Source organism: Hibiscus syriacus, unplaced genomic scaffold, assembly GCF_006381635.1.
Source record: "Hibiscus syriacus cultivar Baekdansim isolate YM2019G1 unplaced genomic scaffold, ASM638163v2 tig00110156_pilon, whole genome shotgun sequence".
In the NCBI taxonomy this organism is placed as follows: Eukaryota; Viridiplantae; Streptophyta; class Magnoliopsida; order Malvales; family Malvaceae; genus Hibiscus; species Hibiscus syriacus.
Window position 1 is genome coordinate 1,759,925 of NW_024062606.1, and position 16,708 is coordinate 1,776,632.

The following is a 16,708-nucleotide window of genomic DNA, read 5'->3' on the forward strand; positions in this document are numbered from 1 at the left end:
TTAATAACTATTTATTTGCATTTTATTTTTATTATTGTCTTTTATTTTTTAATATATTTAAATTATTACTTTAATTATTATTTTATTATTATTTTTGTATTAGTCATATAAATATATATATTTGTTTAAACAATAAATTATTTATTTTTAATACCAAGAAAAGAGCAGTCTTAAAGCAACTAAATGTCCTATTCTGGTATTTTAAAAATAAATAAATATCCTACTTATAAAAACAAAAAAATACATATTGTTTTATTTAAATTATTTTCTTAGGAAAATTATTATTATTTTAATATTTATTTATTTTTCAAATATTAAGAAAGGACAATCTTAAAGCAATTAGATGTCATTTTCTGATGTTTTAAATAAATAAATATTTTATTTATAATTTATAAAAATTATTTAATATATTTTTTCCTTAGAAATATCATATTGAATTGAAATAACACTATTGTAAATTAAATTCATATTCAAATTCTTATATTCTATTATTAGAGACAATTTATAATCAACATGTATCAATTTTGGGCATTGTGAGATGCTAATCTTTCCCCAAACGTAACCGACCACGAATCTCTTTTTATTTCTAAAAAGAATGAATTTTTGGTTAAACGCATACCAGTTTACCTTTTAACTGATGTTTTCTTAAAAACTCTTTTAAAAGATGATTTTTAGGTATTCGACCTACATAACCCAAAAAAATTGATGGCAACTCTCAAAACATTTTTAAAATCAAAATCATTTTTTATCCACATTTTTTCCCACCAAGTAAAATTTCGTACCCGTGCGAAAACCGATTACCACAATATGGGCGAAAACCGGTTACCACAATATGTATGATGACAAATTATTTACTCGTTTATTAGCTCGTTAATATGTACGTAACTTCCATGTCCGTCTAATGGCCATATGAAATGGATTCTGCAGCTGATGAATTTGGTTGACTAAAACTAGTAATCCCCTAGACATTTTCAAAGTTGGAATCTTTGATCAATCGGCTTAGCTTCATGTTCTGTACTTGTAACGGTTTGCCCAGAAGAGATAATGGAAGAAATTTAGGGCACTGAGTACGCACATCAACCAGTAGAACCTCTCTTGGAGGTAGTGATTCAAGTTGCCACCGGAAAGCCACGGTGTGTGTCGAAAGATGCCTTTAATATTGTTGACGATCGATGTAAGACTGAACTGAAATAGTATCCCATGGAAAGTGAAGCCCAAGAGAGTGAAGTGGCCAATGATCTCATGCTTGTTGGTGCCTCCGTGAAGAAGAATTCCATCATTCCGGCTAAGGTGAAAAGATCAGCCGATCTGAGAAACAAGTAATGGAGAGCTATCCAAAGGAATGTGATCGGTAGAGGCTCAGCGGAATCGAGTAGCCCCGACTCGACTGCAACATTTTTTCTCTTTATTTCCACTAGAGCTGCCATTGCCATTGCAATGATGGATAGAATCAGCCCTGTTCCAATTTTCTGGGGATGAGTGATCCCCATTTCAGTCTTGGTTACTTTCCTGGCGAATGGAACGGTGACATGATTATATGTCAGTGCGATGATCATCACGAAGACGACGGGGAAGATGGCTAGAGAAGCCGGTGGAACTTTTAAGGAACCGATCTTGGTGTTCATGGTAGCTGCTTGTTGGACGCAAAAGTTAGAGAGCTGAGAAAGGCAGCAGCTCAGCATTATAGTGCACATAAAAACTGGGATTATCCTTAGCACTACTTTCACCTCTTCTACTTGCTTTACTGTGCATTGTACATTAGGATAGCTGGTTTTGCTGTGATTGCTTTGTTTAGGAACTTGTGGTCTTCTGTATGTGTCTGACTTGGGACCTTCACCTTGGTGTCATTCTCTTCTTCACTGGTTTCATACCGTACGATGACGGGCTCGTCTCCATTCCCATGATAGCATTACTTGGATTCTTAGACTTGCAGTTGTTGTAAATGGCTGCAACTAAAACCTCTTGGACATGAATAATAAAGAACGGCTTGATCAAACTATAGCTTTTTGCAACTTGCAGCGCTTTTGTAGTCTTAATTATTCGTCCGATTTCTACCTTGAACATTGTGGTAATGGGGCTTCCTGCTGGTATCTTTGTTCTGTAGATAGGAGAGCCAAGTAGAAAAACCGGGATGGAAGTCAGTATCGCTGCGGTAGCGACACCGAAACCCCATTGCCACCCTTTGTTGTCTTCAATCAATACCACAATTGTCACTGCAATTAAACCTCCACACGATAGGCAGAAAACGAAGTAATTGAAGAACGACGATCTCTGCTTCCTCCCTTGTGGGGTGGTATCATCAAATTGCTCAGCTCCGTGAGGGGAAGTGAACCTTTTATTCCACCAACACCTAGTGCCACCAGATAAAGGCCAGTAAACAACATGGATTCTTTATGACCATCGACATTCTCGAATGGAAATTCAGTGCCTGCTGAAGCATAAGTCGACGGTTTCAATGAAGGTATGTGAGACTGCACTGTGGGTGTAGACACTAAATTTTATCCAGTTCTTAAAAAAATATTATTTATTATTATTATTATTATTATTAATAAATGTTTACATTTTTTACAGGCCAAATGAAGCCCAACAAATAGTCTCAAAACTCATCCAACTGTCAGCCCACTCGGGTGACCCAGTACAAACCCAACCCGAAGTCACTCAGTAACCAACCCGACCCGAACCGACCCGCTCAACAACCCAATTACAACATAACCCAACATCAAACTGGAGCAGCCCAGTTCTCAGACTCGGATCCGACCCAAGTCGGCCCAGTATCCGACCCAATTTAGATAACCCGACCCGATTCACCTAGGGTTTATCATAACCCTACGTAGCTGATGTTGCCGTCGCCGCCGCTATCACCCACTGTCATTGTTGTTTTCAGCCTACAGTGACCGAAGGTCCATCAAGCAATCCATCAGTCCATCAACAGTAAACAAATGACAGAAAATCAAATCATATCCAATAAAATATGAGGGCATATCTAACCCAAAATCTCAAGGGGGATTTAGGGGATGATATTAACACATGCAATCAGATAACAAAGGGGTATTCAGGGGAAAAGAAAAAACAGAGAGAGGGAGTGAAGAGAAAAAAAAACACTTAGCTAAATAACGAGTGAAGAGCCAAAGAGAAAAAGAAAGAAAAAGATCGAAAGAAAAAAGAAAAGAGGGAAAAGAAGAGAAATCAGAGAAAGATTGGGGAGGGATTCAAAAAACAGAGAGAGGGAGAGAAGGTTCATACCACTTCAAAACAAGATAGGAGAAGAAAGGAGGTTCTCCCCGTGCTCCTCGTTTTTCAGAAAGTTCAAACGTCGTCGGAGTTGGAGTGGCTGAGAGGTATATTCTTTAGATCTAAGGCTTTAGAGGTTTTTTTTAGGTTGAACGGAGTTGAGTTTCGGGTTAAGGGTGAGAGGGAGAAGCTTTTGGGGTGATTGTTTCGCTCCGGCCACCATGCGTCGCCTCGAGCGCAGGTGGCGGCGAACTCTCTCTTTCCCGATGAGAGAGTTGAGAGAGTTTGAAATCTCTCTCTCTCTCTCTCTCTCTCTCTCTCCTCTCTCGGTTTGAAACGAAACAAATGAATAAGGGTTATGGGTTTTGGCTTATGCGATGTTATATATATTAAGTGTAAAACAGTGTCGTTTAAGGGGGACCTTCAGAGTGTTTTCATGCTTGGGATAATAGTCGTTTAGGTCCCCATGTTTTGTAATATCATATTGAGGTCATTTAATGAGGTTCTGTTTTGTTTTATTTTGAGCACTAATGTTTCATTATTTGTATTTTAGTCATGTTCTTACTTATTCTGTTATTATTGTCAATGTTTGACTTTGGTCATGAGATTTGTAATTATTTCAATTTAGTTATTGTGGTTGTATATTGTTATATTATGGTTTAATTATTATTTAGTCCTTCATGATTCTAGTGTAATTTATTTTAGTCCTTAAACATTATTTATGGATTATTTTTGTTTCTGATGCTTATACTGTCTAATATTTTCGTTTGTGGCCCTGAGTTGTTTATAATCACTTTTCAGTCCTTCAAGTTTCTGTTAATCATATTTTGGTCCCTTAAATTTTTAAATATGTTTATTTGGTTATTTACATTTTGATCTATAAATTTTTTATTGTTTTGTTTTAGTCCCTTATGAATGTACATATTTCACATGTTGTATATTTTTAGGTATAACATTAAATAAATGTTATTCTTTTATTTTGTAAATATTTTATTTTACATTTCCAATCGCATTTGTTTCTATTATATTTCCTTAAATATTAATATTATTCGAATTTTTCAAGAACACGTATGTTTAGAATGAGCGTGGAAATCATCACTTGGTTGAAGTGGTACGATCCGATACGACATTTTACGACATTGGAACTTGAAATAAGTCTCGTTTATTTTACTAATTAATGTTATCATTTAAATGATTCAATGCATTTTTATATAGTGATTTATTTTACGCAAATGTCAATTTTCAATTCGATTGGTGTTTTTATATATTCGAAGATAGAATATCCTTTTACGAATAAGAAATAGTTGAGATAGTTTTCCCGACGGAGGATAGTAAATTTCAAGATTTCTTATCGAGTAAAAGGATTTTCTTTATATAATTAATTCGAAGCAAATTAATTAATTTTAATAAATAGATCACATTCTAACTATATATTCGATTCACAATTTTCACTACTACGACAAAGTGTAAGCGATTCATTACCAATTTTTGGGCGCTGTGGGGTGATTTATTCTTCCTCACGCGTAATCGACTCTTAGATCCGTTACATCAAATCTTTGGTAAGTGTATACCAGTTTTTTTGTCTAAAATATGATTTTTCTTTAAAAAAAATTAAAAGACGTGTTTTTAGGTATTCGGCCTACCTTACCCAAAGGTCGATGACGACTCTTTTCAATTTAATACAAATAAATTCAATACCACCAATTTTTTAAAATAAAGTCATAATTATTTTTTAAATGATATTTAATTATTTTTCCAAAAAAAATAGTTATTACAGTGGGTATTAACAGGCCCCGTTGGAGTCAAGTAAATAATATCAGTGAAAAAGGAAAACTCAAAAGTCCCCACCATCTGACTACTTGAAACAATGGTAAGGAGTTTTCATGGGCATCATGGGGCCTAAATTGTTATTATTTTTATCAGTTGCATTAGCATATGGTTGGACATGGTTGCATTCAATCGAAGTGGAATCATAGATGGGGAATTTTTCTCTTCCACCAATCAAATTTCTCTAAATGTGTTAATTGCAGGTAGGGACATCATCTGATGTTTTTGTGATGATTTCCCCTACCGAAAAAAGGGACCCCGAGAACTATGTTACTTGGACTCGAGTGCAAGTTTTGGGTACGAGTATGTGTCTAACATAGATATGGTCAGTTTTTTCCTATGCTCTCGTGTCTTTTGTTTCTCTCGTTTCAATATTTGGTTTGTTTATTGATGGAAAAAACTAACATAAAGCTAATTGAGTTCAGTGTTAGATTCTTACCACGAATTCTATTGCAGCACTAGTCAAATAGAGGCAATAGGTGGTGAAGAAAGCATCTGACAAAAAGCCACCAAGGAGAGCAAGGAGGAAGGCTGTTCCCATGAAATTGGTAACAATGTTCGCAGAGGTCGACGGAGAATAGTGCATGAACTTCTAAAGGTACAGCACGAGGTTGCTCGCATTGGCCTGGAAAGCTAGTGTCTCCAGCATCTCCACCACAAAGGTATAACAAGATCAGACAAGTTGTTTACTTCTGTATGTCCTTGGAAGCTTATAAAAAGCATAACAGATAATGTGCTATTTCAAGAAAGCGACGCTATACACTGAGTACTGACCTAAGACAAAGGACGCCGCGAGCATGCCGCCGTGCCGGTCTCTCAAGGCAGGTCTATTCCTCCAATTCACATACCCTTCCCATGTGTTCAACTGTCGTCCTTCTTCCTGCAACGACGAACCAAGAACTGAATTAGAAACAAGTGGCAACGCCCGGAGATAAAGTGAGAAACAGAATCGAGGAACGTAAGATCACACCATGGCAACTTTTATTGCTATATCTCGGGTTGAGAATGTTTTAACAAGGAATGTCTTGAACAAAGGGTAGTAGAGGTTTGAGTCATCTATATAGACAAAGAAAATATGTATGATTAAGACTCCTCATTCCTTCCTACATTTTCAGTGTTGATAAGGAAGATACTAGTGGAGGTGTGTTATTATCTAAGATCACTTGGTTACATTTTCTCGGTGATTTTGATTGATCTTAGGGTTACCATATGTTGAAATTAAAATATAAAGTTTAGTTACTACATAAAATGTACATACGAATGCTATTAAAAGATGTACATGTTAATACTATTCATAAAAATGTACATATGAGCAATTTATTTACATAAATTATTTTATGGGTAAATTATATGAATGGTCCCTTACTATAGGATATTATTTTATTAAGTCCCTTGATTATTAAAGGTTGCAAAATAATCCTTCAACTATAGAGTATTGTTTTGATAAGTCCCTCCAACTATTAAAAATAACAAAATTGTCACCCGACTATTTATTATGTTCCAAACTCATCTTTTTTTATATTAAAAATTAACGATCATCTTAACTAGATGTTAACATGATGTCTGAAATATGATAGTTGTTTGAGGTTTTAGGATTATATCAAAATCAGCAGGTTAATGTTCAGCTCAAAATGTCGTCAAACTTTTAACGAAAACATACTAATTTAGAACATAATGAATGGTCGAGGGACCCAACAAAATAACACATTATGATCAAAGACCTATTTTATAACGTTTAATAGTTAAATGACTTAATAAAACAATATCATATAGTTATGACCATTTATGTAGTTACCCTCACTTTATATACCTGATTAATTAAATATTTGTAATGAACCGGCAATGAATATTACTTAATTCTGGGTACAAAATAACTGTTCTCCAGAGTTTGTTCTTAGGTTTGATTAGCACCAACAGTATGAAACTCTTGTTATTTCCCCCCACAAAAACATAACTGTTTTCCAGAGTTTGTTCTTGATTCGACAAAACAAGAGGCTTATGTCGAAATATAAACATAAAATGCCAGCACCAGTAACAAAATACATATTCATGAAACCTAAACTGCAGCACTCTAATCCCGCAATGTTTCCGTCTCTCATAATCAAAGCAGAACGTGCTGTTTTAGTTTCTTACAGCTTGCTCATTTACGTATATGAAGACTGTGCCTTTCCATAATTCCTCTTAGACTGTGTAAGCTTGCTGGATCGTGTCGATGTCGAGGTTCTTCAATCTAACCACCGATTCGACATGACCCTTCAGCGTGTGCAGCTCTCTCAACCTGGAAATTGGAGATATTAGTGCATCTAAACTCGTCTAGAAATGGAATACTTCATGCACGTAGGGTAGCAGCTGAAGTATAACCGTATAGTTTGTTTACCTAGCGATTTCAGCCCTCCTCTTGGCTTCTTCGGCCATTTGATTGAGCTCCGTGAAATGGGTCCGCTCAGTGAACATCTTGGAATCCGGTGCCTGCAAACCATGCAACGTCCTCTGTGCATGAGCCCATTGAAGCTCGCGCTGTTCTTTTCCGAAATCCTTTTGCCTTGTGAATGCGATCTACATAAAAAGAACGAAACCCATCAGCACACACAAGATAACAACGACGAGGAAAAGGTAAACATCTAACACATCAGTGGGAAGCATACCCTCTGCTCGATAACAAGATCCCAGGCTTGGCCACTCAAAGCATAACGAATGAAGAACTTGATCACATCAAGCGGGAAGTAGAAAACTAGGTTGTAGAGCCATATCACACCGGCCCAACCCCATCCGATCCCTTCAATTGCAGCAAAGCTCCAATTTGCATAGACAGCAATAAGGGTAGCAATCTGTATATAATCAAACGGAATGATCATTTTTCCCGCTACTTAGCAGAAGGATCAGTAATTCAAATAGACAGAAAACCGACTCACCAGCTGAGCCACCACAAAAGCTACCACTAGTAGTAAACCCGGACGCTCAACAAAAGACCAGCTTCTAGATCGCGTTACAAATATTAGGGCCTGACTTATAATGCTCACTTGCAAATACACAGCTGAAGCAAGTTTTCTATAGTCGTCATGAGCTGTTTTCTCGAGAGTCGACACACCAAATATGCGCTGGCAAGTTAAAACAATTCAATCAACTCTTTAATTCATTGAAAGATAATGACCAATGCTAATACACAAATGGTTTTACAAACAACCAAACACATAGTTCAAACTAGCAGTAAATCTTCCAAAACGAAGGCAGGTCATCATACCGGGAAAAAGTCCGTTTTGTATGCAGCCCAAAAGAATATAACTGTCATCACTGCCAAGTAACCCCCAAGAACAATTCCAGTGGTAAAAATTTCCGCCAGTTTCCAGCTGTCGGGTAGAGGTGATGGTTTGACCCTGTCCTTAGATATCGTCATAATGGTACCTGAAATTTGATGAAACAAGATGGTTTATAAGAAGATTTGCGCAAAGCTGACAATATATATATATATATATATACACACACATATAGAGAGAGAGAGAGGAGAGAGAGACATCATTGACAACAATCGACACTAAGGTTTACGAATGCTTGTGGAAACATTCCATTTTATAGAACATGTGCAGCTAAAGATGGGTATAAATGAACTAGAGGCAACATAAGATACATTAAGGTTTAGAAGTGCTTATAGTAAATATTGCACTTTGTAAAACCGCGAGCAACTTAGAATGGGCATAAACAAACTGGATCAAACATAAAAATCAGTTTCGGGCATGAAGATGAAAATTTATTCATCTTTTTATCAAGTTTTAGACATGTTTGGTAATTCTAACATGTAAAACTAAAGTCTTCCAAGTGGTCTATAAAAAAGATTCTTCAAACGAATTGAAAAAATAAAACCAAAGAAAATTTTCGAAGGTTTAGCAAGAACACTTAGTAAATGCAAAAGAGACGGAGACAAGTCTGAGTGAGAATGAGAGAACAGACCATCATTAAGGATTGCAATGATCAGCACCATGAATGGCGGAAAGTCAAATTTCCAGATGAGAGCCAGAAGCATGAATCCCAACTGTGACATTAAGCAGGCAAAGCACACATAAAATTTGGACATTTACTGGTACTTGTCTAGACACCGTTAGCAGAGGAAACAAAAGATGAGATGAAAAATTTAGGGGGGAAATTCCTACTTACCACAATACGGATTGTGATAGAAACTGCATAAATCTGCCAGGAAAAAGACAAATAAGCACACTCGCAAGCAAACACATTATGCCGATAAGGTCTCGCCGGCTACATGACAAATTTATGATATCACTGCCAAGATCACCAATAGGTGACAATGCCATTTGTGACATCAGAGGAAATTCTACATAAAACAGGGTCGGCGATAACTTACGGTGTAATTTTTCATCCTTTGGAAAATGGCACGACTGGTCAAAACAGCACTGATGATGACACTAAGTCCAGGTTCAGTGAGGACAATGTCTGAAGCACTACGTGCCGCATCAGTTGCATCCGCAACAGCTATCCCAATGTCAGCCTTCTTAAGGGCGGGAGCATCATTAACTCCATCGCCAGTCATGCCACAGATATGCTTCCTGGCTTGCAAGCGCTTCACTATTTCATATTTGTGTTCTGCAACAACGCAAATTAGGGGAAACCAAAGAACAAACTTAGGGAACACGGGAAAGAATTTACGACATCATCGAGAAAACATCAAATCTGGCGTAATAAAATACCAGGGAAAACACCAGCAAAGCCATCAGCTTTTTCTATTAGTTCATCAACAGGCAAGGCGGCTATAGATTCATCCTTGTCCTGTCCCAACAAAGCAGATGATGGATACATGTTGGTTCCCATGCCCAAACGGCGACCAGTCTCCTTTCCTATTGCCAGTTGATCTCCTGAGAGAAGTCGCAAGGCTCAGCAACATTGAGTAGGAAAAAATTCAAGATAAATATCACTTCCAAAATATATATAATCCCAACGGAGGAGGAGGATAAGCTGCAAACATATGTGACAAAGGTAAAATTAAAGATAAATATCACTTCCAAGGGATTACCACTTCATTGCACTAAGTCAAAGCACATCCCGGCATTAGGATACATGGGAATGCTATATCAGTTTTAGAAACTGGAAAACACTTTCTCAACTAAATAGGCAATAACCACATCTGTGTCTGTAATAAGAAACCCACCTGTAATCATTTTGACGTTTACTCCTAGGTTTAAAGCCCTCCTAATTGTCTCTGCACTGTCGTGCCGAGGGGGATCAAAGAGAGGCATCAGACCAATGAACTGCCATGGGCCACCAGAACTTTCCTTCCTTCCATCAGGAACCTCCTACAGAATGACAAAAATGTCACGATTTGATTAGTTCTAATTTGATCATAAAAACTGAGAGACGAAAGGTTAGCACAAGAAACAATTCTACTATCAAATTTACCTGATATGCTACAGCAAGAGATCGTAAACCTCGCTCTGCAAACTTATCAATGACCGCATGAACTCTTCGCTCGATATCTGACTTATTATGTGCAAGATTTAGGATCTACAAAGCATTTAGAAGGCAAGGATTAGGATGCTAAAGAAATACATACGTATCTATAGGCACTGGAATAAAGGTGTTAAGACAAGCTACCTGCTCAGGTGCACCTTTACTGACTCTGTGCATTTTACCATCACCATCAATATACGTTAAAGCTGTTCTTTTATCAGTAGGATTGAAAGGAAGGAAGTGTACTTCTCGAATTCCTGCACGTGCCTTTCAAAACCCAAAATAGATCAGAAAAGTAAAGTGCAGGAAAGATATTCAAGGAAAAATTAGTAACAACCCAAAGGTCAGCTCATAAGAACCAACAATGGGTTGGATCAAATACCTCTTTCGGATCAGCCAGCATCCCAACTATTGCAGAATCTATTGCATCTTGGTTCTCTGTTCTAGACGCTTGAGCTGCCATTAGAACCACAGTGTCTGGATCTACTCCTTTGGCAAAGACCTGATACGGTAATTCAGACACAATTGTAAAGAAAAAGACATATTCTGCCCAAGGAGGTTCGAGCTGTAATCAATAGGTAAAATTATCCAGCAGACCTCAATAAGATTCTTGTCAACTGTAAGTTTGTTCAGAGTCAGTGTCCCGGTCTTATCACTGCAAAGAACATCCATGCCTGCCATCTCCTCGATTGCAGTCATTCTCTTTGTGATAGCTCCCTGTAGCAATTATAAACAAACCTTTAATGCACACAAATATCTTGAACTGAGGCCAATTGAAATTTTTTGAATGAATCCCACAAACCTGCTGAGATAGCCGATGAGAACCAATAGCCATAGTAACTGATAAAACTGTAGGCATGGCAATTGGGATTCCACCAATGAGAAGAACAAGAAGATTGTCGATTCCAGGACGGTACTTCCGGTGTTGAATTGGATACATGACAACAATCTCTATTATCATCCCCACTGCAATAGAGCATATGCAGAAATTTCCTATCGCCGTCAAGACCTAAAAGATGTGAAAGAAAGAATTAATACATATAATAGCCAAAAGCACAAAGTTCAAAGATAGTAAAACAAAAAACGATGATGAATTAACATACTTACCTTCTGAAAATGACCAACTTGGTTAGTGGTATCAACAAGGTGAGCAGCCTTCCCGAAGAAAGTATGAACACCGGTGGCAATAACCACTGCTTCGATCTCTCCTTGTTTGCAAGTAGAACCGGAGTAAACTCCATCACCTGGTCCTTTCGTTACAGGGAGGGACTCTCCAGTTAGTGCGGACTGCAAACACAAAAACAATTAAGGTTTGGAGAAATCAACTTGAACAAGTAAACCAAGCACAGGTCATACTAGACCTACCTGATCGATTTTAAGAGGATCGCCCTCGAGTAATCGGGCATCAGCAGGAACAATATCACCTAGTTTGATACTTATTATGTCTCCAGGCACCAGAACAGCAGCGTCCTGCTCGTTCCACCTTCCATCTCGAAGAACCTTTAATTAAAGACTTCATTAGCGATTAACAATGGACACGAAATACTAAAAGAAATCATATCGAAACTACAAATTCATAAACAGAAACACGAACGATACCTTTGCTTTAGGAGCAAGACGAGCCATGAGAGCAGCTGCAGCATTACCAGCATTGTTTTCCTCAATAAAACTGATGGTGGAGTTGATGATAAGCAGGGTAATGATACCAACAAAGTCTTGCCAATCTGGCGGCTTCCCCTGCAAAAAGATAGAGGATAAAATTGCTGGGGGAAAAAAGTCTAAAAAGACAAAGATCTCCCAATGAATTTGGATAAAATAACCCATAAATCCATTAAAAAGGAAGAACTCACTCCTCCATTTGCAAGAGCAATGGCCATGATAGCAGCAGCTTCCATAACCCATGAGAGAGGATTCCACATAAACCCCAAAAACTTCAAGAATTTGCTATCCTGAATAATAACAACAAAAATTGATAAATTTAGAAAGTAATGATGAAACCTGGATCAAATTTGAGAAAAAACAAGGGGAAATTTTGAATCATCAAGACAAAAAAGACTACTTTCTTCTCCTCGAGCTTGTTGTGTCCAAAAATTGTCAGCCTTTCCTCAGCAGCCTCAGTAGTAAGACCTTCTTTGCTACATCTCAGATTCTCAAAAACTTCTTCAATGGGTATATTTTCCTGCTCAAAACACAAATCAAACACGAAAGATAACGTAGTTCACAGACAAAATGCTTCAACGTTTGCTCAGATCTGTTTACCAAATCCACGGTTTCTTTCACAACAGCCTCCAAGACTTCATTTTTGTCCCCCATCTTTTCTCCCTCCAAAGCTCAAAACACCCACCAAGAGAAACGTCACGTTGCTGAAAAAAGAAAAAGGAAATATCCATTACAGAACAACCAAAAAAAAACATAACCACCAAAACTAGAAGGAAAAAAAAAGCGCTCCTTGAACAAGCAAACGAAACAAGTCATACCCAGTTTCAAAGACTTGAACTTTAGTTCAGGAACCAAAATGAGAACGACCCAACAACTTCAAATCTACCACCAAAAAAAAAAAAAAAACCAGAGAAAGAAAAACCGCTAAAATAGTAGTAGTGTTGGTATTAATATATATGCCTAGTAACAGTCATTTCTAAACTTGTTTGTGTTATTTTTACCTAATTTTGTAAATAATTTTGTTTCCTGAAACTCATGCTCTATTGCTCTCCCGCTTGTCAAAGATTGTACCTGAGGTCTTGAAGATATGATGGACCTTTGGGCCTTTTCTGAATTTTTTAAGCTTTTTCAAGGGATTAGTTGGGAATTTCAAGGTATCTGTATTCATTACTTCTTTACACTTCTTTCTTTTTCTTCCGTTTGGCTTTTTTCGAGGACGAAAGTTAATACCAACCAGCAATGCCCATACATTATGTTACATAATTAAACAAATGCACATGCACAATGTATACAGTGGTCCACTACATAGAATAGGCCGTTTATTTCATGTAATTTAATTTTTAGGTAAACTATACCATTACTCACTAAATTCTAATTTATGTATTTATTTTAATTAAATGTGCGTGTTTTAATTTTAACATAAACTTTAGTTCTAATTTAATTAGGATATTAGGTTAATTAATAGTAGATGTGGTGACAGTTTAATATGATTGTATAAATTAATAAAATATTTTTTATTAAAATTTAAGATTTTTTTATTTATTTTCAATTGTCATCGAACACCTTCATTTATTGACATTTTTTAACGATCACTATAGATATGAATGAACTCATCTTACCGTCATTTATTTCTTTATTAATTTTGATTTTCTCAAATATAATTAAATATATCAAAATTAAACTTAATCCTTCATAATATATGTTTAAATCAATCAATCACTCAATATTGCACATGTTTAATATATGTGTTTTTCAAACTTTACTTAAAGTCATTCAAAATTATGACAAGACGACCGCTAAATATTAAAACTTTCAATCTTAAATTATAAAATTTAAATTAAATCTGAACATAAAATTATAAAATAAAAAATCTTAAATCATAAATTATAAAGAATTAATTACACGGATGATCACTTATATTTGTGTTTTGTCCACTTTTGGTAAGTGGTTTCAAAAAACATAAGATATTGTCACTTTCGTTTTTATTTAATTAATATGTAGTCCCACCGAGTTAACTGACGTTAACAGCGGTTAAATATTTTGATATAGTCTCGCATTTGGTCCAACTTATTTACATATTCTCTCAATTTAGTCATGTTTTTAATAAATTGAAATAAATTTAATCCTCTAATCGAATGATGCCATGTGTCATCATTCGGTTGGAGGACTAATTTTATTTTAATTTTATATATTTATTTCCATCAATCAAAGAGTAGCATGTGTCACATTCTAGTAGAAAGAAAACAAAAGAAAGTAAATTGAGACAAAAAAGATTTAAACCTTGATCGCTTAAGAAACTAAACATGTCAAGACCATAGCTTGGTCTAAAGTAAACAACATAGTGTATATATTTTGTATCTTTGTGTATAAATACTTAAATTCATAAATTTTTTTATATATTAACTTAAAAATTATATTAACTTATTTTATTATTAACTTAATTTAAAAATATTTTATTTTTATTTTCATTTTAAAAAATGTATTTTATGTTAAAATTTATTTAAAAGTATGACTGAATTGAGAGAATAAATAAATACCATAGACCAAATGTATGATTATTCCAATTATCATATCACATATTCTGTTAATTGTTAACGGCAATTAACCCGTGATGATCACATCTTAATTAAATAAAAACTAAAGTGAGCATATCTTATGTTTTTTGAAATCAATGACTAAAAGTGGACGGAACATAAACATAGGTGATCATCCGTGTAGTTAAACCAATTATAAATCAAATCTAAACACAAAATTAAAAACCTTAATTCATAAAATCTTAAATCATCAAGCTCGAAAATCCTTAATCAATTATAAAAGATCTTAAAACAAACCATTTTTGTAAAAGAAACTGCTTTTCAATTTGTTCTTGTAGTTCCATTAATGAAATGAATCAAGAAAAAATGGGAAATTTTAAGGGTGAGTGGTGGAGGATGACGATCAAATTGAATAAAAATGGATCAAAAGTGATTAAGTTGGTAGAACATTAAAATATTAAAAAATAATTTTAAAAATTAAGATCAGATTCAGAAAATAATACAAATTCAATATTATATTTATTATTATATTGTCAAATTTTTAACATGAAAAGATATTTTTTTTTAATTTTCAAAAATATATTCATTATTTTTTTGTTGAATTTTCATTTTTATCTTGTAGATTTGGAAAAGAGAAAAAAAGAGGAACATGCTTTGATGAAGTGGAAAGCCATACTTTATGGCGTATGAGATAATTATTTTGAACTTGTGTGTTTGTTGTATCTTCTAAAGCCGAATAAATTTAAACTTAGTTTTTTTTATTGCCCTCTCGATTACAATGTTTTGTCATGATTAATCCAGATCTACCCGTATCGTACACTTAGCTTTGGTGTTAGAGTCTCCCAGTAGAGATTTTCTACGTACATAATGACTCGAATCTGAGACTTTACTTAAATCGAATCAAATTACTTACCACTTAAACCAACCTCTATTGGTAAACTTTGCTTTTTAAAAAACGGTGAGGTAGACAAGTGGCACGGATTGAATTCTACACGCCCATTTTTGTTATTCATCCTTATACTATACTTAAAATCATAAATTTAGTCCATACACTTTAATTTCATTCATTTTAGTTTTAATATTCTTAAAAATTTAAAATCAATACAATATCATATGATTAACTTACATGATCCTGAAATCAAATTGAACAACATAAACTAAATTTATAATTTGCATAAAATATATGGACTAACAATATAATTAAAAAATGCAGAAATTGAAAACAATCAAATTAGAATACATAGATGAAGTTCATAACTTACGGGACTGGTAAAAGATTTGACCAATCTTAAACATGCTTTAAAGATTTTGTTTTTCTTTTCAATTCAATAGGCTGAATTTCTTCAATAATGTAGTGGAAAAAAATGTTTGAATAATGCACTTGAGAGATTATTTGTTCAAATAGGATGAATATTACAGTATATAACGGAGTCGCATTGGGCTCCTCACGTCTCCCCAAGGTCGCATGAAACACCTCACGACTCCCCCTCCCCGGTCACCATGAGTCTTTCCCCCAATTTTGCTTTGCCTTTTTTTGAATGCTTTTTGATTTTCAAAAGCTTTGCCTTCTTTTTAATGCTTTTTGATTTTCAACTAAATTGCAAAATTAAAGGCTTTATAATAAGCATTCAAAAGGTTAAAATATTAGGGGAAAGACGAATGGTGATCTGGGGAAGGGGGAGTCGCATGTTGTTCCATGTGACCTTGTGGAGACGCGGGGAGCATAATGTAACTCTGTTCTATATTGTAACATTCACCATATTCGAACAAATAATCTTTCAGGTACATTATTTAAATAAATTTTTTTTCGAATGCATTATTGCAAAAAAAAAAAAAATCAGCCAATTCAATAGCTTGTTGTCAACTTTTTTTAACAATTACTTAATTTTATTGTTATATTAAAGGAAATTAAAAAGTAGGTATATATTCATTGTTTTACACGTAACCATCAACTTATAAATTAAGGAAAGAAGATTTTGTTTGATTTTAGAACCACGTAATAA

At 35.0% G+C, this 16,708-nt stretch overlaps 1 protein-coding gene and 1 pseudogene across 1 annotated transcript; both read right to left on the bottom strand.

Annotated features, from left to right (window-relative positions):
* Nucleotides 1-852: 852 nt before the first annotated feature.
* Nucleotides 853-6,066, bottom strand: LOC120215727 (annotated as a pseudogene).
* An 896-nt stretch (nucleotides 6,067-6,962) lies between these two features.
* Nucleotides 6,963-13,096, bottom strand: LOC120215971 (ATPase 11, plasma membrane-type). The gene is made up of 22 exons (XM_039213501.1): nucleotides 12,990-13,096; nucleotides 12,772-12,875; nucleotides 12,572-12,691; nucleotides 12,363-12,461; nucleotides 12,112-12,249; nucleotides 11,878-12,012; nucleotides 11,620-11,799; nucleotides 11,315-11,521; nucleotides 11,110-11,229; nucleotides 10,895-11,014; nucleotides 10,657-10,779; nucleotides 10,462-10,566; nucleotides 10,214-10,358; nucleotides 9,756-9,920; nucleotides 9,413-9,651; nucleotides 9,208-9,240; nucleotides 9,004-9,085; nucleotides 8,300-8,460; nucleotides 7,971-8,156; nucleotides 7,704-7,886; nucleotides 7,436-7,614; nucleotides 6,963-7,336 (listed from the first exon to the last, which is right to left on the bottom strand). Exons 2-22 carry the CDS (start codon nucleotides 12,823-12,825, stop codon nucleotides 7,240-7,242), a joined length of 2,871 nt encoding a protein of 956 aa, XP_039069432.1. The 5' UTR covers nucleotides 12,826-12,875; nucleotides 12,990-13,096; the 3' UTR covers nucleotides 6,963-7,239.
* Between the last annotated feature and the right edge of the window lie 3,612 nt (nucleotides 13,097-16,708).